Here is a 24,634-nt window from a genome sequence, read left to right as displayed (position 1 = left end):
TATAATTTATAAATAAGAATTATTCCCAGAAACCGGTCTTCTGACGTGGATTTATGACTTGAACGTCTTCCGCTTTTTTTTGTAACAGTGAAGGACCTTATCTCGGGAAATATGGACTTCCCATAGATAAAATATATATTGTTGTATTAAGGACAATGATATATTATGGGTATGCATATTTTTATATTAGATTTTAGTTTCTTGGTCTTACATTATATTTTTCGAGTAGTTTTTCCTTTTTTATTTGGTTAAGCAATTCGTATGCATTTTGTAATTTACACTGATGGGCCGGTTGGCTTTGAATTACAAGTTAAATAAAATTGAATTGAATTGAATTTGAGGTAAAAATTTTAGAAGAATCGGAAGGTCGTACGTAAAGCCAATGCCGAATACAATATTTCGGAACATAGTAAATGCGAATTAGGCTTGCCAATTGGGGAAATCCGGCATGAACAGTGATCTTTATCCAGTGAAAGAATGGAAGTGTTTCTTCATCGGCAGATCCCAGGCGAGATTACTTAGCACATCTTACATCTAGGTTCGTAAGCCATTATTGGTGACCAAATAGATTCGAATTGATGAATCGATTGACTTAGAGCCACCCCAAGCTAGTTCATTTACTAATTCGTTTTCATTATGTTACCATGTCCTGGAACCCAGTTAAGTTTAATGATATTGCATATATCATACATATCCGTTCTGCAATCAAAGATAACTGGCGAGCGTATGGTCCAAGACTTGATAGCCTTTAGGGCCAACTGAATATCAACATTTAAAGTCCTATATGAGTGTTTGATTAGTGGGTTTTCGTAGTAGACACCGATGCCAGTACCTTCCTCCATCTTAGATACATCAGTATATATTGCCAGGCCGTCCAGCGGAAAATTACATTCAGTTCAAATGTCACTGCTTGGAATAATTACTGAAGGTGAATTTCATCTGAAAGTAGTGGCCGTATAATGGCTAGTGCAATTAATGTTACCAGTTAAGTCCGATTGTCAGTTAAGAATAAAAGTAGCGATTTCTATTGACTTTTCTTTGGTGTATGCGATATGTGTTGGTAATACATTACTTACACACAGGATTCTTTGTACGCGCTCACAATATCGAATGGGGAATTGAAATAAAGTTTAAAGTGCTTCAAATTCCAATGGGCTAAAGATTCTTCCCCCAATACTCCTCACTGAGTATGGCCGTCCCAAATATAGAGTAAATGTAAATTTGTCTTGGGTACTTCTCTCATATAAAATGAGAAATTGAAATGAAATTTTAAGCGCTTTAAATTCCAATGGGCTAAACATTCTTTCCCCAATACACTCCACTGAATATGGAGCAAATGTAAATTTATCTTGGAGTTTTAAGTACTTAACAAAAGATTTTTATATCCCTACTGTACAGATCTCCATACATATTCACATACACAATACATTCTCCCTTCTACTTGACTGACAATTGTACATTTGATTTGTCTTCTAAAAGCAGCTAAACAATCAATGTGCCTGAGAGACTAGATTAATGATCGCGAAACTTGATTAACTTTAGAGTCTGGTGATTTTATCATCAATTGAGCGTTATTTTCTATTTAACACAGCATATCAGCAGATAAACAGGTTCGGGAAAAATTTCGTGATAAGTTTATTAAAGCTTTTGAAATGTAGAATTATCTCCAAAATTAGTTTGCATGGTTTTGATTTTATATACTCACTCACTATCATGATATACTTACTAATTCAAGTGTTGTTGTACAGCTGTACAATGAAATAAAACAACAACCACGCTGATATCTAGGTACATACATATGTATGTATATTTTGATCGTATTATTCTAAAGTAACATTTAGATTTACTGGGACTTGTTTCTCCTTAATTCCCTTCCCCAATATATCGAAGCGGCATCTTGAAGCGATTTTCTTAGCATTTTAAACTTGTTAAATCGAAAACCCTGATACCTTTTAAATACTGTCGATACCTTAGATTACGAATTATTGGGATTCTACTGCATAAAGAAACTGAAATGTTTTATAAAGTCGCATGTTCATTTTTATGTTTAAACTGGCTCTGGATCTATCTGCTGTGATAGGAATGAGGCCCCTCATAGCGACCAATGGTCTTATATGTCACTATCAATGACATCTTATCTTTGTCCCAGGATTTCAGCATCTGGTTGATGTGGGTGGTATGCGAAAAGATGTGAAGAAGATTGTCGAAGATTACCCAAGGATCATTGGATTATGAACAGTGGTGATCAATGACGAAAATATAAAGCTGTGTGAGGGCATTTTTCTCGTCCAGAAAGTGAATAAAGATACTGAAGACTTTGCGGAAGATAATATTAGATTGTGATGGTGGTGAGAGCTGTATCAAGCATACGATAATTGTTTAGTTTACTCTCTTATAACGTTGGACCACTCTTTATATCATGGATATTCCTCCTGACATGCTCTATGGTAGTCCTATCCTTGATTAGGACGGCTCTTGCAATAACAACCGAAATAAATGTAACCACTTTTTGAATTTGACGAACTGACTGAATATGTCATTGTGTTGCCATGCTAGATACCTTTTTGACTCCTCATACATATGGTCCACTGATGATATGATGAGACAATTCCCAGGTCGACGTTGTCACAGGCTTGAATATTCTTCCATTGCCGCATAGCTTAACACAGACCGACCTATTGCGTTATATGTTGTCAACAAGGTTCCATTGTCTGAGCGCCAAGTGCTACCGGCTTGGGACTTGAGGACTTTGTTCCTACATTTTAAAATACAGTCCACATTTTGGCATATTCCTCATTGATGAAAATGTTTAATATACAAATTAGTCCACTTTTCTCTGCAGAAATTGTCTAAATATATCTACATTTTGAAATGATTCCATCTTTTCAGAAAATGTTATAGTTGGGTCAACATTTCTGACATTATCCCCATAAACGGTACTTTTTCAAAAATAAAACATCATTCATTCATTGTCCCTTTGCCTTGATGAAATTGTCCTAACCAACCTTTTTTTAAAATTTCAATTATTTCTTTAGCTTATTGCATGCTACTCCACCCGTGGCAGAACGTCAAGTAATAAAATATATAGTACCGCTGAAGAAGCTGTGGCTGATGTTAAAGATGGCTCCACTATTCTCTTTGGAGGTTTTGGTCTTTGCGGCAATCCCGAAAAACTCATCGATGCACTTACAAAAATGAATGTCAAGAATCTAACAGCTGCTTCCAACAATGCAGGTGAGTTGTAGCGAAGTGAACATTATATGCTAAACAAAAAAATCAATAAATGTGGAATTCAACTTGCCAATCATTTTAGGCATTGATAATTGCGGTCTGGGAAAATTGCTGAGAACACGCCAGTTGAGCAAAATGATTCTCTCTTATTTGGGTGAGAACTCCGATTTGTCTAAACAATACTTGGGTGGTGAATTGGCCATAGAAATTACGCCACAAGGTACTCTGGCTGAAAAAATTCGTGCTGCTGGTGCTGGTATCCCTGCATTTTACACTGCCACTGGCTATGGTACTTTAGTACAAGAAGGAGGTTCTCCCATTAAATACGCCAAGGACGGTACCATTGAAATACCCAGCAAACCAAGAATTGTAAAAGAATTCAATGGCAGAAAGTATATCATGGAAGAAGCTTTGTATGCCGATTATGCCATTGTCAAGGCACATGTTGCTGATACAATGGGCAATTTAAGTACGTTACTACAGGACAGGATCGGATGATGTATATTGAAATTAATCATTTTCCTTTCTCTTATTGTAATTTAGTTTTCAACAAAGCCGCTCGCAATTTCAATGCTCCCATGTGTCGTGCCGCTAAGGTCACCATTGTTGAGGTAGAAGAAATTGTTCCAGCTGGTGACTTGAATCCCGATCATATTCATATACCCGGTATTTATGTGAATCGCATCTTCAAGGGCACTAACTATGAAAAACCCATTGAAAAAGTTCGTATCACTGAAAATGAAGGTGACAAATCGAAACCACCATCTGCCGCCCAAATTGTACGTGAACGCATTGCAAAACGTGTGGCCATGGAATTCCGCGATGGCATGTATGCTAATTTGGGTATTGGTATCCCAGTACTCTCCTCGAATTATATTCCCAAGGGCATGAATGTTTTGTTGCAGTCCGAAAATGGTATTCTAGGTTTGGGACCATTCCCCACCAAGGACCAGGTTGATCCTGATTTAATTAATGCTGGTAAGGAAACTGTAACTGTTGTGCCTGGAGCCTCTTACTTTGGATCCGATGACAGTTTTGCCATGATTCGTGGTGGCCACATGGATTTGACAATTTTGGGTGCTATGGAAGTTTCAGCCACTGGAGATTTAGCCAATTGGATGATACCTGTAAGTAGGACGCCATGCCAAATAAAAATATACTTTAAAACCATAATCCGTCTTTCAGGGTAAACTCGTTAAAGGAATGGGTGGTGCCATGGATTTGGTAGCCTCCGGCAGTAAAGTTATTGTATCCATGGAACATAATGCCCGTAATGGCTCTTCGAAAATTAAGGAGAGCTGTTCATTGCCATTGACTGGCAGAGAAGTGGTCGATTTGATCATTACTGAAAAGGTAATCAATTATTTCCTCAAGTAAACCATTTCCTTACTAATTACATTCATTTGTTTTACAGGCCGTATTTGAAGTTGAAAAGGGGGTTGGTTTGACGCTCACAGAGGTAGCTGAAGGTTTTACCGTTGATGATATTATTGCTTGTACCGAAGCCAAATTTAAGGTTTCACCCAACGTTAAGAAAATGTCTCAAATAGGCGAATAGACAGATATACAATTTTGTTGCGTTTAAAAAAGTCGTCAGTACCTTAGTTATATTTAATTGAAATTAATTTTTGTTTATAGAGAATTCAAAACTTATTTATAGCATAAGGTTGTAATGTGTACCAATTGAATGTTAACTAATCAGGTATTCAGATGAAGAAAAAAGGCTTATTAAGATGCTGACTACAGTGATATATGCGATTGCATTTATTTTTGATTTAAATATACTCTTAACAAATTAAAACAATTTCTTAATTATATTGTCTTCTTAATTGTACACACATATATTTGATCCAAGGACCATTTTTGAAGACACAAGTGGGTGGCCGAAATACTGAGAATACATATGTGGCAAGGTTTTTGTTGAAAGTTCTTTGATCGTTTTTAAGTTTGGATCTTACTCTAGACCCTGAAGATCTCTCCTGACGTGCCTTTAGCTGGTATGCTGATCAGGGTTTCGGAGTCGAGCCATTTTTCCTTCGACTCCGACTCCAGGCCAGTTTTTTTTCACGACTCCGACTCCGGAGTCGACTCCGAGGGTAATTTCCTATACCACTAAAAATTAATAAAATTTGCTAAAATTTTCAACTTTTCCTATACTAGGACCCTATATGCTTATCTGTTCTTTTCTCTAAGACAATTTGTAATGCAATGCGATGTAAAATTGATGTTCCGTATTGAATCTGCTGTATCTTATATCAAAAAGAACAAAAACAACAGAAAGAATTTAGAAAGTTTCAGTAGATTTTGGCGAAATATATGTACGAGTATACCCTCAGATTATCAATTTAAAACAAAAACAAGTAGAACTGACGAGTTTGATTAACATTTTTTTGTACGGACGGGTCACATATCTTTTTCGTTTTATTTTGTCGAAATATGAAGATGGGTATGCCAACAGTAATTTGTTACTTACAGATTTTACGAAAGCGATAATTTGTTGCTGACTCATTTTAAAGTACATGTAGAATAGAATATGTCGAACGGATAAAAATTAGCTGAGATATGAGCGTTAGAAAGAGAAAATTCATTGTGATTTGTATGTAACATCGAAGTTTGAAACACGGTTTTCTCAAAATAGCATTTTGGGATTATTATACGTATAAAAAGATTGTACTTAAGCAAGAGACTTTTTAAAAAAAATTTTGACGGATTTATGGCGAAAAAACTCTCAACTTTTTTAGGTAAAATTGAAATGTTGACTTCTACAGTTCACATTTTTTTTAAATGCATATTTTTTAATTCGTTTCGCTTAAGTACACGATTATTATGTTCTTAATGATCCCACAAAAACATATGCTGATCGGTTTATTCGTTTTCGAGCTACAGTGGTCACCGCAAACTGCTTTAGTAAAAACAGTGTTTCGTAGGTGGCCATTTGTCAGAAAACTGTGCAATATTTTTCAAAAAAAAAAAAAATCTGAAAGTAGATCAAGGTATTATAAATCAGATGAAAACAATATCTTTTGGAAAAAATTGGTAGATTACTTGTAAAAATTCATGAAAAATTTCATTTTTCGTGCACAATAAGTGACCATAACCCCTTAATTGTGGACAAAATAAACTTATACATAATACTTTTTCCACATTATGTTGTGAAGTATAAATAAGTAAGATCTAAAACTAGTATTCCAGAGTGTATATGAAGAAAAGACAAAAATTTTTAGTTTTCCATAAAAAAAAAAATTAAAATTTTTTTTAAACTACATGAAAGATTTTCGGTACATAGATTGGGAAAAAAATCCCATTCATAAATCTGTTCGAGATACTAATTTTGGTTGTTGCCCGCAAAAGTTATGGCGGTTTCAATTCTGATAAAAAGAAAAAAATCTTTAAAGGACTCTAATCATTATATTGAGAAACTCTCTTAATTAGGGGCTCCCTACATACTATATGTTTACTGAGGTCCCATAACTTTAGTGAAAAAGTTGTAAATTTTCACGGAAATTAGGAAAGCATTTAAAACAATTGGTAGTTTACAACTTGTTCTAATAAAATTCAAGCTGTTTATGCATATGAAAAATATATAATAAATATGTACGTAATCTAAACATCTCGAAGATTCAAATGAAACCAAAACTATACAAATGCGTTTAGCGGTTTGCATATTATAGCAAAAAACAAAAAATATATTGAGGAAATTTATAAAATTTTTGTAAGAGAAAATATTTATTAAAATTTATTTTGTGAGTTAGTTGAACAAAATGTAAGAAAAATAGGTCGGAGTTTTTCTTCTATTTTAGTTAAATTTCACGCAATAAATCACATTTTTTATTCTAATCACTTCTCGAAAACACGCTAACATCTAGCAGAAGATATGAATATATCTTTCAAATAAATGTTGGGTTCCTTTAAATGGGGTATAATCTTGAAATAAAATTGTATCGGGTAATGTTCATTTTGAAATGCGAGTAAATCGCGCAATCCTCAAAATCACTTGATGCGCATGCGGTTTACCAATACAGCGAATTCTTCTCTTTTAATTTGTACACATTTGCAGGATTTACTTTGGCCGCTAAGATGTAGCATCGTCTGCAGTTTAGTGTGCAACAAACTGTATAACGCTTATATTTTGCACAAAGTGCATACACTTTTTATGCGCATCCGATTTCACTATCAACCGTGAAAAAATACATCGATCTAAACATATTTCAATAAAATTCATCAAGAACCGTGGATGTAGCATCACACACTATTTTTGGGATAAATCGGATAAAGCTCCCATGGCACTAAATTTGTTAAACCACTGTTTTCGCAAAAACTCGAGTGATGTGTCAGTTTCTTCAGAAAAGGAAACGATCCACAGAAAACGCGATTTAATCCGCGATATTTTCAAAAACATTTTTCGCAAATTTTTAAATTTTTGCAGTAGCCATTTCCGCCATTCTAGTAGATGGATTTTTACGATCTGTGATTCATATGATCCGGATCGTCGAAAAACTAAAATATCGCGGGGTACCAGCACACTCAAAACGATATTGTAAATACTGTACCCAAAAAATAGGTTTTTTTTAGAAAAAATATCGCACTAAATTTTGGCCTTTGGCAGTAGATTACTCTGCTGCTGTGTGGGCGAAATCGCGAGTTCTTTAATCCTATAATTGGTTTTTTTTCGAAATAACCGAATGCGAGTCCCAGTTACATAAAAAATACAAAAAACACCTGAAATCCGGCTTCAAAATGTCAGCATCCATAAAAGGTGGATGCAGTGGAAATTTTGGAAAGTGATACATTAGAAGTGTAATCTTCATTTTGTATTCTCCTACTTTTGCTTTGGACAGATGTCCGTCATTTGAATGGTTTAATCAGAAATCGAATAGCAATGTAAAAAACCTGTTTAGCTTCAACGTGTTTTTACCTATGTTTTTCCTTTACGCGGTCGTAACTACCACGTAAATTAAATTTTTTTGCTAAAGTCATAGTTACTGGTAAACTACAATAGTTCGCGTATTATAATAGTGCAAACCTTGGCTTCATGGAAACTAAAAAATTTTGACTTTTCCTCATATACGTTTTGTCATAAATGTGATGGTATATTAAGAAATCGATTCATATTGAAATATGCAATTATAATTCTATTGTCATGGAACATTACTAAATATAATAAATCCTTTGCTTACAAGTTTACTTATAGATTTCCTTAAAAAAGAATAAACGATTTATCAAAATTTTAATAAAGTTAATCTCTCTATCATAAAAAAATAAAAACTCTTTTGATAAATGTAGAAAAAAACATTTTGCCCGGAGTCGGAGTCGAGCTTTTTTTCACGACTCCAGACTCCGACTCCAGCAAAATTTGCTAGACTCCGACTCCAGACTCCGACTCCGAAGCCCTGATGCTGATACCATTAACTTACAAGCAGGTACTTACGGCATGTACAACATATTGTTGAGCTTATGCGCCGGACCTAGAAAACATTTCACCATATTTTTCTTCAGATACATCCTCCGAAAAGTTCATCACTTTTGCTCTTTAATCCAGATTAAGGCTACTTCTCGGATGGTCAGTGGAAAGTCGTGTGGGATCATGACTACAACATTATAGTTTTTTTGTTAGGTTAAGCCATTACTTTCTGTCCCGAAATGTCCCAAAATTTTTCTTTAGTTTTACAGTATTTTATTTAATTTGCTTTGGTGTCTGTTTAATTTTTATTTTAACCCCCAGTTTTTGTAACTTATTTTTGTTCGTTCGTCTATATTCGTAATAATTTAGGCATTCATAGCTCAGCCCCCAGATGACATACACATCTAATTTTTCGTATACCCGTTCCATATATCATTAAGGATTCCTCATTTAAAAATCAGCGCTTTACATTTGCGCTAAAGCGAGTAAATCGATCTACAAAATTTGACAATTCGTGTGAGAAGAATAAATATTTTTACAAAAACTGGGGGTAAATCTAGTAACTCATTTTCCACACAGTTGCAGTTGACTTTTTAACAACTTTACTCATTGTTTATTTTACAACAATTTCATTTGTTTGTTTTGTAGTTGTTACAAAAACAAAAGAAATTTTAACAACTTTTCAATCGATAAAAGTTACAGAATAGGCCTACAGGGGTCCAATTCTGTAACTTTTTTACAACATTACTCATTGTTTATTTTACAAAAATTTCATTTGTTTGTTTTGTTTTTGTTACAATAACAAAAGAAATTTAAACAACATCGATAGTTGTTAAAAGTTACAGAATATACCTACAGGGGGGTTACTCTGTATTGCGATGCGTAATGGCCCCGGCACATACGGTACGTTGTGCGTCGCGTTACAACAACCACATGAAAACTTCAAGAACAAACTTGGCATCACTTACATTTTTTTCATGTAGTTGTTGTTTTTAACGCGTGACGCAACGCACAAAGTACCGTATGTGCCGGGGCCATAAGAAAAATGCGATGCGTAAGGAAATTAATGGCCCCGGCACATACGGTACGTTGTGCGTCGCGTTACAACAACCACATGAAAACTTCAAGAACAAACTTGGCATCACTTACATTTTTTTTTCATGTTTTTAACGCGTGACGCAACGCACAACGTATCGTATGTGCTGGCACATACGGTCCGTTGAGCGTCGCGTTACAACAACCACATGAAAACTTCAAGAACAAACTTGGCATCACTTACGTCAAAATCGTGCGATAATGCAAATATCTTGCGTTAACAAAATACCAAACGCAAACGCATCGCAATACAGAGTAAAGCCCTCGGCACATACGGTCCGTTTTGTGACACGTTGCGCGTTGAAAACAACAACCACATGAAAAATGTGTAAGTGATGCCAAGTTTGTCCTTGCAGTTTTCATGTGGTTGTTGTAACGCGACGCACAACGTACCGTATGTGCCGGGGCCATAAAGCCCTCGGCACATACGGTCCGTTTAGTGACACGTTGGGACACGCGTTGTCCCAAAACAGTTAAATTATGTTTAACTTTAATCCGTCAGCCATATTGTTGTTTTTCAAAAACTTGGCTTCATTTTCACTTTTTTCATGTGGTTGTTGTACCGCAACGCTCAACGCACCGTATGTGCCGAGCGCTTAACTCCCCTGCCCCCTGTAACTTCTTTTCTGTAACTCATTTTTGCTGTTATCGATAATTGTCGGTAAAATTAAAATGCTTATAATTTCGATAATTAACGAAATTTTTCGGGGTTAACGATGAATAAAAAGTACTCGCTAGCCTCTACCCATGGTACAATTAGAAATGTAGATGCCTCAGCCCAGCTGATCGAATCTAAAACGTCAAAAAACTATGAATTCGCCATGAAAAATCAAAACAAAAAACCATATTCGTTAAGTAAGAGATAGCATGTCTACACTTTATAGACAAACACAAGCGATAAAAAGAGACAACAAGAGACCATTTGGCGAAAATTTTGACAGTTTACATTACAAAAAAGTTGCTTTGTTGTAGCTATTCGCCGATGCATCTACCTTTGTAATTGTACCATGCCTCTACCGACACAAACAGTGATGCCAACTTTTCTTTATGTTTTTAGTCATAATTTTGAGATTAAATTTTACCGATTTTTGTTGGTAACAGCAAAAATGAGTTACAATCCCACTACAGGGGCTGGATTCTTGTTCTATGAAAATTTGAAATGAAAAATATTTCGTTTATAATTTTTTCATTTGACAGTTTTCTCCTTTATAAAAGTTTTCATTCAGGCAGGTTTCCAAACGCAAAATATACATATGTTTTTGTTTTATAACAATTTACATAGTATTTTTAATAAAAACATGTAAATTTTGCCACAATCGGTCACTTTCTTCTGACTTTTATTTTCATTTTAACAATTACTTTTGCAAGTAAACAATTATTCGGGTACATGATTATTTGATCATTTATTGTACTGGTATCAACTTATTTAAACTCATGACAATATTATGACAAAGATCGGATCTTTCACGACTTCAATTGCACTCAAGAAAATTTAATGAAAAGGATCGGATCTTTCACGACTTCAATTGCACTCATGAAAATTCAATGAAGAGGATAAGATCTTTCACGACTCTAGTCAAACTCATGATAATTCGATGAAAAAGATCGGATCCATCACGACTTCATTTGAACTCATGATAATTCGATGTAAAAGATTGAACCAATGCAACAGATCCAATGAAAACATGGCATCTCATGGAAATTCAATGAAGAGGATAAGATCTTTCACGACTCTAGTCAAACTCATGATAATTCGATGAAAAAGATCGGATCCATCACGACTTCATTTGAACTCATGATAATTCGATGTAAAAGATTGAACCAATGCAACAGATCCAATGAAAACATGGCATCTCATGGAACCACTTCCATAAAATTTTGCTGGGTATAAAACGGTACTACACGATTTCAGAAATTTTAAAGTTTTTATCTATTGGCTGTAATTTGGTTATGAGGTTCTCTAATTTAATTACTAAAAAGTTAAAAATAAAAAAAATAAATAAATTATGTACAGTGTTTTATTTATAAATACCCTACAAACTAGAAAATAATTTTTCATGATGGAATCTCTCAAATAAAACGTTTGCATTTAAATAAAAAATGGTAACAATATTAAGCGGCAAGCGTTTTATTTGAGAGGATGAAATATACCAAGGAACGGTCCTGATTGGCTTTAACACGGCAAAGCCCAGGACTTATCGTGGTCCCTCTCTCAGCTCAAGACACTGACCTCCCGCAAACGTTTTAAGGACCATGATCCGCGAATCTGCGCCTGGAATGTTCGCACTCTTTATAGGAAAGGTGCAGTTTACGATCTGCAAGATATACCTGAAAAATACAAGGCCGATATAACTGCCATACAGGAAATAAGATGGATTGGGAAAAACGTCACAGCAACGCGTAAAGGTGACGCACTGTATTACAGCTGCCATTGACACAGAGCATGTGTTTGATTGCGTTTTTGTAGTTGGAGGTTAAAACATCTGGTCTCCAGCTTCACCGCAGTGAAGGAAAGTCTTGCTACAATACGGATAAAAGCAAAATTCTTCAACATCAGCTTTATCTGCGCTCATGCTCCAACCGAAGACAAGGACGAACAGACCAAAGATATATTCTACGAGCGCCTAGAAGAAAAATATGACCGTTGTCCTGCCCATGACATTAAAATTATTCTAGGCGATTTTAATGCCAAAATTGGAAAGGTGAATATATTTGGCCAAACAGTCGGGAAATTCAGTCTCCACAGTGAAACATCTGATAATGGAATGACGCCGATAGACTTCCCAGCTGCAAAAAAACATGGTAGTTAGCAGTACCAGATTTAAGCATCTCGATATTGATAATGGCACCTGCCTGTCTCCAGATCAAAGAACAAGTGATCAAATTGATCATGTTGTGATAGATGGAAGACATTCATCGAGCGTGTTGGATGTACGATCGTTCCGGGGCGCAAACATTGATTCGGACCACTACCTTGTTGCAGCAAAGGTACGTACCCGTCTAAACGTTGCAAATAAAGCACGAACAGACACAACGCGGAAGTTGGACATCAATAGGCTGCAAACACAATAGATAGCCACAGCATATTCCACTCAACTAGCCCAATTGCTTAACGCGAGCACTCCTTGTACCGATAACATAACAACACAATGGCAAAATATTACCCACTCCATGCAAACAGCCGCAAAATCCATACTTGGATTTCAGAGACCTCCACAAAGGAATACATGGTATGACCAGGAGTGTCGTGCTACTACCGAAGAGAAAAATGCGGCATATGAAGTCCGAAAGTTCTACCAAAGAGTGAAGCATCAAACTGATGGCTTTGGTACAGGCACATCCTCCTGTAGAGACCAGCAAGGTAATTTGGTAACTGACACGGATAGTGTGCTCAGGATATGGAAAGAACACTTTTCCAAATTGTTGGTATCCGATAGTAGTGAAGTCGGCGAAGATATCACAGATCCAATCCTGCCTAGCCAAGGTGAGATACAGGCGGCGACACGCTGATAATGTGTATGGATCAGATAGTTAGCACCAAATGGCAGGAAGAACCCGTACCCGACGATTGGAACGTGAGCGTCCTATGTCCAGTACACAAGAAGGTAGATAAGACTGTGTGTTCCAATTACGAGGGCATACGTCTGCTTCTATTGCATATACGATAGTATCTGGCATATTGTGGGAGCGATTAAAGCATATGGTCAATGAAATTATTGGACTCTATCAGTGCAGCTTTAGACCGGGCAAATCCACCATTGACCAGATATTTACTTTGATGCAAATTCTGGAAAAGGCCCAAGAAATGCAGATCGACACCTTCAATCTTTTTGTCGATTATAAAGCAGTCTTCGACAGCCCTATACTTTCAAAGGTGTTCCAAGCCATGTCTGATTTTGGTATTACCGCAAATATTATTCGGTTTCAGACACGGAGACGGCCTGTCGTGTGATCTCTTTAACATCCTGCTGTAAAAGGTCATATGAGACGCGAAGGTCAAAAGATGTGGAATAATATATACAAACAGACATACATATATGTATGTTACTTGGTTATGCCAACTGTTGGCGTTGGTTCCTACAACAAACACAACAAACAACATCAGTTGCGAAATACGAAGAAGACTAGTCTTGGCCAACTGATGCTACTTTGGGCTGAGTAAGCAGTTTAGGAATAAATCCACCAAACCACATTACCCCAAAGAAAGGTAACACTTTACAAAACATTGATACTGCCCGTGCTAATGTATAGTTCCGAAGCATGGATACTTGCGCAAGCAGATAAGGCAGTACTTGGTGTGTTCGAGAGAAACATTCTTCGAAAGATCTACGGCCCAATCTGCGTTGACGGCAAATATCGACATCGTATGAACAACGACCTGTATCAACTATACAACGACATCAATATTGTTGAACCAATCGAGAAACAACGATTGCGATGGCTACGTCATGTCATAAGAATGAGTGATGATGAACCCGTTAAAAACGCGTATAAATATGGGCCGCATGGAGGTTCACACAGATCTGGAAGACCAAAGCTGCGTTGGAGCGAACAAGTGAAACGAGACATAAGACAGCTGCATATCCCAGATTGGGAAAATACAGCAGCAAACAGAGAGGATTGGAGATCTTTTCTTAGTTCCGCTTATGGAACAAAGGTTCTGTATAAATCCAACTAAGTAAGAAAGATTCCATCATGAACAATTATTTTCTAGCTTGTAGTGTATTTATAAATAAAAATCTGTGATACAGTTTTTTAATTATTTTTTTTTATTTATTGAACTGTAAAATTAGTCAAATGAAACACAATTTTCTGAATTTAATTCATGCATTTATTTATTTAATGCTTATATTTAAGCATTCGGGCATAATCGGCAATAGAACAGTGTTTACTCGTATATGAGAGTGTTGTTTTTCCTCAACCAATTGCCTTTGAAACATCTTTTAAAGTTTTCGATTCACGCGCCAACCTCATTTGTTTGTTAAGACCACGAAAAATACTTGCTTCCATTTCCGATTCCGAACGACATCTGGCACAAAATTGTGAAGTCATCACATGTAGGGGACTGCGGTAGTAAACCTCCTTGTTCATATTTACGCCGTTTTTGAAGTGGGCCCAAAAATGAAAGAAGATTTCCAATATCATAACAATGAGAGCAGCATAAACATTGAAAAAGAATAGGGTGGGCAGTAACAGCATGCGATAATTGGATTTATTATAACCCAATATTATGTCCTAGATAGAAATAGAAAAAAGGAAGAAGAAGAAATAGATTAGGTTTGATGTCAGAATTTTGTGCAATAATTGTTGTAATAAAGTAGTGTGCAACTGAGAATCCCAATTATCGACATCAGTAAATTTTGGCCGAAAATGTATGTACAAATTTAGGTTAGGTTAGGGGATGTGTAGTAGAGATGGGCGAGTGAGGTGTTAATGACACTAAAACTAGGGATGTCCACGCCTGCACGTTGTCATAAGAAAAGGGTAAAAAGAATTCAAATGAGAGCATGTCAGCATGTCAGAGGATTGGAGATCTTTTCTTAGTTCCGCTTATGGAACAAATGTTCTGTATAAATCCAACTAAGTAAGATTCCATTAGCCATTGTTTAACAAAGATACAATGCTCTCCCATCAATTTTCTCTCATTTATTTTGGACACCGATGCTAAAATACTAAACCAGGGGTGCTCAGAATAGTTCGTGTATTAGTAGTGGTAAGACACTCTCCCCATTACTAAGCAATTGCAACTGAGAAATAAAGAGAGAATACGTGTGGCTTGTTTTTACGCTACCGTAAGGAAGTGATCACCAATGCACTAAACAACAACAACTAAGCACTTTAGTCACAACTAAGTACTAAACACTTTAGTTATTGTTTTGTTTTTTTTGTGTCACGAACACGACACTCGCCAATTTCTAATGTGATTGGCTTGAGTGTTAGAGAGAGAGAGAGTGTGTGAAAAAAGCAAAGAATGCAAAATAGGAATAGAATAAAATATTTAATACACAAATCGCTCATTTATTCAAAGAGTTACACATCTCAAAAAATCATCTTTCGAGAAAAACGCGTTAGAAGTTGGCGATTGAAATCTGACTTACCAACTTAAAATAAGATAACTACTTGACCATTTTTTATAGAGAGCTAGCCAGATATCAGTGCTAAATTTCTGTGCAAGTTTAAGCATGATTTGAAGTGTTTTAGTGCTACATAACCTGAAATTTGGTATTAAATCTTCGTTGAGGGTATTAAACTTTGTACCTCAAATCTGTCGACATATGTAGGTTCTCGCATTCATATAGCCCCCATTGAACGGTACATCCCGATTTTCGGTATTTTGAAGGTTGTGGCCTCAATATTCCACCAAAATGCCTGAAATTTGGTATTTGGTCTTCGTTGAGGTTATTTAACTTTGTACCTCAAATTTGTCGGCATACGTTCAGGTCTTTGTATAGTCCCCAGAAGAGCGGTTCCTCCCGATTTTCTGTATTTTGAAGGTTGTGGCCTCAATATCCCACCGAAATGGCTGGAATTTGGTATTTAGTCTTCGTTGGGGATATATAGCCTCCAGATTTTCGATAATTTGAAGGTTGTGGCTCCGAAATGCCTGAAATTTGGTGAAATTTGGTTGAGGTTATTTAACTTTGTACCTCAAATTTGTCGGCATAATATATATGTAGCCCCCATTGAACGGTACCTCCCGATTTTCGGTATTTTGAAGGTTGTGGCCTCAAGTCTGCAATAATTTGGAATTTAGTCTTCATTAGGCGTATAAAAATTTCCAGTTGACATTTATTGGTACAGGTCCATGTCTGCATATAGAATGATACCTCCCGATGTTCGTACTTAGTCCTCTTTGCGATTAAGAAACTTTTCCCAGAAATTTGTCAGTACCTACCACTTTTGACATAGCCCTTATAATAGGTACAGATTTGCGTTATTTACTAGAGTTGGACAATTGAACGACCTAGTTCAAAAACGTATGAGTAACATCATACAAACTAACGTGAAATATTAAGTATACGCAGTTTGTTCATACAAACGACCGGTGTCCATTGAACTAGATAGTGAAATAGGTCGTTCAATATAGTTCATGTTAAACACGTGCAATGGTATAACTGTTTGTATCAACAAAACAGATATATCATATACATAACAGATATATTATGATATAAATGTGGGAATGAGTGTAACAGTTATGATATTGTTTGGCTTGTGTATACTCACAATAACATAACTGATAGAAACAGTTCTGTGTTGTATATGAACGAGTTAGAACTTTATTTGTTTTTTCGTTCTCAAGTATCTGTTGTACAACAGATATTTTTCAAATACTACAGATACCAACAGATACTATAGGCTTGTGTGAATAACTTCTAAGGAAAATTTCATAAAAAATGGAATTTTTCCAATTTTTTTGTGGAAAAGGACAAGAACAGTTACAACTGAAGTCACCAATTTGAATGTTTTTCTCGTGGAAGGGCTATTATAAGTGTGTTTTGGGAAAAATTCGTGTAACACCGCGAAATATTCGTCGGAGACCTACAATGTGGTATACCAATCTACACAGTCTTACATAAGTATACGTACGCCCCATAAATCTCGGGTTTCAGAAAAGGTAATCATATTTATGAAATTCCAAGTACACAGGTTTATTTCGTCTCACTAATAAACAATATTTAATACAACAAAAGTATATTCCATAATATAAATAACGGTAAATTTTACAAAAACCAAAAAATGATACTTACAAAAGTATACATACGCCCCAAGGAAATATGAGTATTATCGTACAATTTATGGAATTAACAGCAAAATTTATACATTTTATTGTTTTGGCGAATGTGTCTGGGTGTCCGAGATATATTTTAGAGAAAAAATAATAATTTTTGGGTGTTAAATGCCGTTATTTAAGGCCAAACTTCTTGTATAGCTCGTTAAAGCGGACCCTTGCCGATTTCTTTCCGTTTTAGGTATTTGAGTACACAAAATCCACAATATTAGTGTCAGATTATAGATTTTGATATCCTAGAAAGCTTTTTAGTTGACCTTGTGCATAACACACCTTCCTGGATGTCGATAAATTCACATTTTTCCTGGAATATCTCAGGAAGTTAATAGATTCCTCAGAATTCTTGGCTCAAATTACATACAGAAGACCTTGAATTGTGTTTTAATATGGTGTTTTATAATCCTTGAACACCAATTGAATCGAAAATGTGAAATATTCTGTTAAAAACCTGCTCCCAAACCATCAAAATATAATCACTACCAAAAAGCATGAAATTTACACTGTGAACAACGTAGTTTTCGTATTATGACCATTACCGTCAATATAGGGTCGGAAAGTATCGGATAATTGTACATTTCTAATACAATTGGTGTCCAAGGATTATATAACACCATATTAAAACACAATTCAAGGTCTTCTGTATGTAATTTGAGCCAAAAATTCCGAGGAATCTATTAACTTCCTGAGATATCCCAGGAAAAATGTGAATTCATCGACACCCAGGAAGGTGTGTTATGCACAAGGTCAACTAAAAAGCTTTCTAGGATGTCAAAATCTATAATCTGACACTAATATTGTTGATTTTGTGTACTCAAATACCTAAAACGGAAAGAAATCGGCAAGGGTCCGCTTTAACGAGCTATACAAGAAGTTTGGCATTAAATAACGGCATTTAACACCCAAAAATTATTATTTTTTCTCTAAAATATATCTCGGACACCCAGACACATTCGCCAAATCAATAAAATGTATAAATTTTGCTGTTAATTCCATAAATTGTACGATACTACTCATATTTCCTTGGGGCGTATGTATACTTTTGTAAGTATCATTTTTTGGTTTTTGTAAAATTTACCGTTATTTATATTATGGAATATACTTTTGTTGTATTAAATATTGTTTATTAGTGAGACGAAATAAACCTGTGTACTTGGAATTTCATAAATATCATTACTTTTTCTAAAACCCGAGATTTATGGGGCGTACGTATACTTATGTAAGACTGTGTACATATCTCGACGAGATAAAGCGATTTTGAGATGTGTGTCCGTCCGTCTGTCCATTATATATTGCCGCAATTATGGACCGATCGTCACGAATTTTGCATGGAGGTCGGGTTCAGACCAGAATATACCCCTATTTTTATTGGTGATGATCTTGAAATATTTAGCGGGTGAAATAGACAAAAAACTAAATTTTTAACCGATTTTGTAGCGACTCTTTTGGTCGCAATAATAGCCCGATCGCCTCGAAAATTAGAACAAGAAAATAGTATACCAGTTATATCTTTATTCCTGGAAGACACATGCCGCCCACGTAAATAGTATTTGGAAGGACAACTCTTGCGCTTTTCATTGATGCCAATTATGATTTACTTTCCGGTCAGATAACAGAGTTACAGCCTAATATATTCAGTTTTTTGCTTGTAGTGTAATCATAAGCACACAAGAGGTCGCAATTATAGCTTATAGGTTTAGGTCGAAGAAGATGCCTACAATTTTGGATGATGATCTGATATTATTTATCGTGTGAAATTCACCACTATATTTGTATGAAAAATAAAAACATTTTATGTTTGGTCCATATTTGAATTTCTGGAAGGCATATACCGGCAATGTCGCCTATATATGGAAAATAGCTACTGAACATTCCTCTGATGAAAATTGCAATAATACATAATGAGTTTTGTGTTATCATGACAGAGAAACTCCCAGTTTTTGCAAATTGCGTGTAGCCCCAGCGTATTGCTTGTCCAATTGTCCAAAATTCAGAAGGGGCTTAACAACGCCAATTTTCAAATTTAAGAATATCTATTAGAAATTTATAATTATAATTGTTCCACAAACATCCCAGTAGGGGCAGGGGAGCCTTCTCTAATATCAATGAGTGCACCCCGATTAATATTAACTCAATGATATGTAGAGAGCAAAATTAATGCAACCCCCATTTTTGTCAAATTTTGGGACTGGGCAAATTTTAGGCTTCTAATCGAAATATATCACATATGCAAAAATATGCAAAATATATAAATTATGGATATGCAAATATTATATTTATGTATTTTACGTATTTTCGTATGCAATAAGTATTTCAATAATATCTTCTAAAATGTTTATGTGTACATTTTTCTGTTTAAAATTATCTTCAGACAAGTCAATAAAATAGAGAAATCTGTAACCACAGCCACATCCTTCAAAATGTCGAAAATGGGGAGCTATCGTTCTATGGGAGCTATATGAACGCCTAGATCTATACCGACAAATTTCAGGTCGAAAGTTTTATACCCCCAACGAAGTCTTAATACAACATTTCAGCCATTTGACCATGAATGATTCTTTGCATGGATCGACAGAGAATTTTAGGACCTTATTTTAATGAAAAATGTAGATCTCCATCAAAATTCAGCTCTGTGAAAATTTTTCTATTTCAATTCCTATTTTGTTTGGGCTACATACAATAAGTACTTATTGTATCACACCAATATCCATTTATATCAGTTTGTACAAACCAGATATAAACAAATATGTTCCTTTTTTTCTGTCTATACCAACTCATATCATACCTGCTTGAAAAAATATCAGTATCAACTTGTAACTGAAACTACATTCTACATATCCATACTCACTCAATGTTGAAAAATGTCGGAACTGATATATTCAGTTGTATCCATGCAGGTGTTTAGTTCATGTTTCCCAACTCTATTATTTACAAGGTCCCAAGGATCCCACCGAAATGGCTGAAAGAAGTCTTCTTTGGGGGATTAAAGTATTCCCCGCGGGGAATGGTCCACGTTTTCCGATTTTGGGTATTTTAAAGATTTTCGTCTAAATATAGCTGAAATTTGGTATTAGTCTTCGATTGGGGCTACAAAACGTTTCTGCAGAGAAATGTAGGTATAGTTCCTTGTTTTGATATAGCTTCATCAGAATGATTGATACCTCCCGATTTTAGGAAATTTTAAGATTTTAGCCTCATTATCCCACCGAAATGGCTGAAATGTGGTATTTATTTTTCGTCGGGGAGAGGATTGTAGGTATATGTCCTTGTTATACCCTCCACCATACTATAGGGGGTATATTAAATTTGTCATTCCCTTTGTAACTACTCGAAATAATAATTCTAGACCCTACAAACTATATATTTATATATATTCTTGATCAGCGTGCAATTCTATATCGATATAAGCATGTCCGTCCGTCTGTGGAAATAACTCTAGCGTCCGAACGGATTGGAGTAGGTGGATGAAATTTTGTTAAAATCTATTGACTTTTAGTATTGAAAACGGGCTATGTAGGTCCACGTTTTCTTATAGCTTCCATACGAATTGAGGCGTCGCCGTTTTAAGGAATTTTTAAGATATTTGTCCCATTTGACCATCGTATTGGTTGTAATTTGTTAATTTTGTATTTCCAGAGGCTAAAAACATTTCTACCAACAAATGTTTATATAGGTCCACGTTTTGATACAGCCCACTATAGGTCGATATCTTCCGATTTTCGGTATTTTGAAGATATTAGCTATATTGTCCTACCAAAATGGCTGAAATCTTCCTTTGGGATACAAAATTTTCTCCCAGAAATTTATCGGTGTGGGTCTATGTTTTGATGTACCCCCCATAGATCGGTACATCCCAATTTTCGGTATTTTTAAGGTTTTAGCATCTTTATAACACCGAAATGGCTAAAATTTGATACTTAGTCTTCGTTGTGGGTACAAAACTTTCCACCTGAAATTGGTCGGTATAGGTCAACGTCTTCATATAGCCCCCATAGAACGTTACCTCCCGATTTTTGTATTTTGAAGGTCGTGTCTTCAATATCCCACCGAAATTTGGGAAATTTGGTATTTAGTGTTAGCTGGGGGCGCAACATTTTGCCCGTGAACGGTACCACCCGATTTTCGGTATGTTGAATGTTGTGTGCTCCGTGCTGATATTTTCCGGTATTGTTCCATGTTTTAATATAGCCCCATAGAAAGGTTTCTCCCAATTTTCGGTATTTTGAAAGTCTTAGCAGCATTATTCAACGGGAATAACTGATATTTGGTGTTTAGTCTTCGCTGAAGTTACGAAACTTTTCTCCAGAAAATTTTCGGTATTGGTCAACGTTTTACACTTTTTTTACTATCCAAATCCAGAATATCCAGCTTTAGTGCCCAATTGTATGTATTTCGCTCAATTCGGAAAATTTTAAATATTGGTCCATGTTTTGGAAAGAACAATAATGTCGCCCCATATGAGCTGTTTTGAATGGAGTATTATCAGTTGGGATATATGTACTACTCCTGCAATAAATGGAAGTGTTTAGTTCTTTCGTAAAAGAAATTAAAGTAATTGCTCCAATTCATTTCAATATAGTTGGAGTGGTGGAGGGTATAAAAAGTTCGGCCCGACAGAACTTAACGCCGTTCTTACTTGTTTTGATATAGACCCACAGCATGGTATCTCCCGATCGGAATTTTTATGGTTTTAACCTCATTATCCCACCGAAATGACTAAAATTCGATATTTAATCTTCGTTGAGCTACAAAATGTTCCCTTAGATATTTGTTTTGATATAGTCTCGATAGAACGTTACTCCATGATGTTCGATATTTTCAAGCATTTAACCGCTTTATCCAACCGAATTAGCTTAATTTGGTATTGGTAAATATTTCTGCACAGAATTATCGGTATAAGTCCACGTTCTGATATAGCCCCTATTAGGTATCTTTAAGGTTTTAGCCAAATTATCCATTAGAAATGGCTAAAATCCTGTTTCTATGTTACTTATGGTCAGGATATAAGAAGTTCGGCCCGGCCCGACCCGCCCGATCTTAAATCCATTTCCATTTGTTTTCTTCTACATACTTCTATCGATAAAGAGCCGAATGATCCGAAATTATTTTTATACCCTCCACCATATTATGGAAGATATAATTAAATTTGTCATTCCCTTTGTAACACGTCGAAATATTCATCGGATACCCTATAAAGTATATATATTATTGATCAGGGTAAAATACTAAGTCGATGTAACCATGTCCGTCCGTCTGTTGAAATCAAGATACAGCTCGCAATTTTTAAGATAGAGCTTTGTAATTAGATATGGAAGTTTCTATTACTCCTAGGATGTTTGTTATTGCAAATCGGCTATATCGGTATACGTTTTGATATAGCCCCCATAGACGGTACCACCCGATTTTCGGTATTTTGAAGGTTTTAGCTTCATTATCAACCCAAAGTGAAAATTGGATACTTAGTCTTCGTTTAGGGTATAAAACTCTTCCCCAGAATTTTGTCGGTATAGGCCCACGCCTTCATAAGGCCCCCATAGAATGGTACCTCTCGATTTTCAGTAATTTGAAGGTTGTGGCATCAATATTCCACCGAAATGCTTAAAATTTGGTCTTCATTTGGGGTATAAAACTTTCCATATGAAATTTGTCGGTATAGGTCCACGCCTTCATAATAGCCCCCATAGAACGGTACTCCCAATTTTTGGTATTTTGAAAGATAGCCACATTGTTTTATCGAAACTGCTGGAATTTAGTCTTCTTCATAAAGGAAACTAATTGTTCAGTTTTACTTCAATACAACTCGTGGTGGAGTTGTTATACCCTCCGGCTGGGCCGATCTAACGCCGTCCTTACTTGTTATATATTATTTTGTAGTGTGAACTATGTTAAAAGGGTCCGTCGGTCTAACAACTGAGTTAAATTTTATGATATCCACCTCACAAAATCCTAAAACATGTGATAATAATTTATCCACTTACATTTGAAACACCCTCCATATTTATGAAATCATCGCGATCATATGAATTGGCTTTAGATTTCAGTTTTGGTTTTTCAGTTTGTAAAGCCGATGATGCTGCTGGTTCTTTGCTAATACTTGCACATGGTTCCTGGTATATCTCTTCACTGCGTCCCAACATTTGTTTTTCGAATTCTTCACACACCGAGCCTCTTAATAAGTTTTTGGGTATTTGAAAGTTTTTCTGTTTCATATAGCGTACCCTGATTTTTCCAATAATCGGTTCACCCGTTTCGGCATCATAGCTCAATTGTTGGATTTTGGCGGCATCTGTTTGAATGTAGCTAACCTCACCGGTTTCCGAGTTCTAAGAGAATGAGACAGATAGAAAGAAATTAATATTGATGATGATGAAATCTTTTTTAAGTCGAACGTGTCATTGATCGAATATTACGATAGGGTTTCGTGACTTGTTTCGATAATAAAGTGGAATAATGATGAAATATAGGGTTTTTTGTATGTAATTAATATTTTTCTGGGAAACATAGACATATCTATACACATGTATGTACGTACCTACAAACCTACCCACCTACATAGATTAAAAACTTTCAATGGCATGACTAGCCAAATGTCGATAAGGTAGATATCGTTTCGTAAGACACTGATAAGATTTGTATTTTCTTTATAAACAAACAAACACCTGAATCAGAGGTCTATGACCAACAAACAATGTTTGGCGATAATTGTTTAAAATGCCATATGGAAAATAATTAATTTCATAATTATTTGTTTTGTTATAGTTGAAGATTCAATCATATGATTGCTTAAGTATGGAGTATTCCCCCATTGGCTTAACTTCATCATTACTTTCTTTACAGAGAGTAATGTTTACAAAACGCTCTGACAGCTTGCAAAATTTACTAATCGCTACCAATATCATGATTTTATCCCGGCGAAGGGAATTATCAAGCCAATTGAGTTTTTGAAGTGATGAAGTTTGAGTATTTTAAATGATGGTTTCATAATTTTCGAAGAGAACGTTATCATTTTCAAACGTCAGGTTTTATTTCATACCATTATTCATACATATGTATGCAAAAATGCGTTAAATTCATACATGTTTGCTAACGTTTGTGGGGGGAATTATCACAAGTTATATTCT

The 24,634-nt window shown here is 35.5% G+C and overlaps 2 protein-coding genes across 2 annotated transcripts in view; one reads left to right on the top strand and one right to left on the bottom strand.

Annotated features, from left to right (window-relative positions):
- SCOT (Succinyl-CoA:3-ketoacid CoA transferase) overlaps nt 1–5,040 on the top strand; it is an 8,092-nt gene extending 3,052 nt beyond the window's left edge. The window contains exons 3-7 of the mRNA XM_073980738.1: nt 3,036–3,234; nt 3,314–3,700; nt 3,775–4,358; nt 4,417–4,584; nt 4,646–5,040. Coding sequence (XP_073836839.1) covers nt 3,036–3,234; nt 3,314–3,700; nt 3,775–4,358; nt 4,417–4,584; nt 4,646–4,789 — 1,482 coding nt within the window. The 3' untranslated portion in view covers nt 4,790–5,040. The remainder of the gene's footprint in view (nt 1–3,035; nt 3,235–3,313; nt 3,701–3,774; nt 4,359–4,416; nt 4,585–4,645) is intronic.
- A 9,495-nt stretch (nt 5,041–14,535) lies between these two features.
- The window catches only part of LOC141400726 (uncharacterized), a 66,318-nt gene continuing 56,219 nt past the window's right edge, over nt 14,536–24,634 (bottom strand). Inside the window, exons 3-4 of the mRNA XM_073980171.1 lie at nt 23,492–23,836; nt 14,536–14,962 (exon numbers count right to left, since the gene is read on the bottom strand). Coding sequence (XP_073836272.1) covers nt 14,645–14,962; nt 23,492–23,836 — 663 coding nt within the window. The 3' untranslated portion in view covers nt 14,536–14,644. The remainder of the gene's footprint in view (nt 14,963–23,491; nt 23,837–24,634) is intronic.

Source organism: Musca autumnalis, unplaced genomic scaffold (genome assembly GCF_047663935.1).
Source record: "Musca autumnalis isolate F117 unplaced genomic scaffold, ASM4766393v1 scaffold_4, whole genome shotgun sequence".
Lineage (NCBI taxonomy): Eukaryota > Metazoa > Arthropoda > Insecta > Diptera > Muscidae > Musca > Musca autumnalis.
This window is presented reverse-complemented; position numbering and strand designations above follow the sequence as displayed.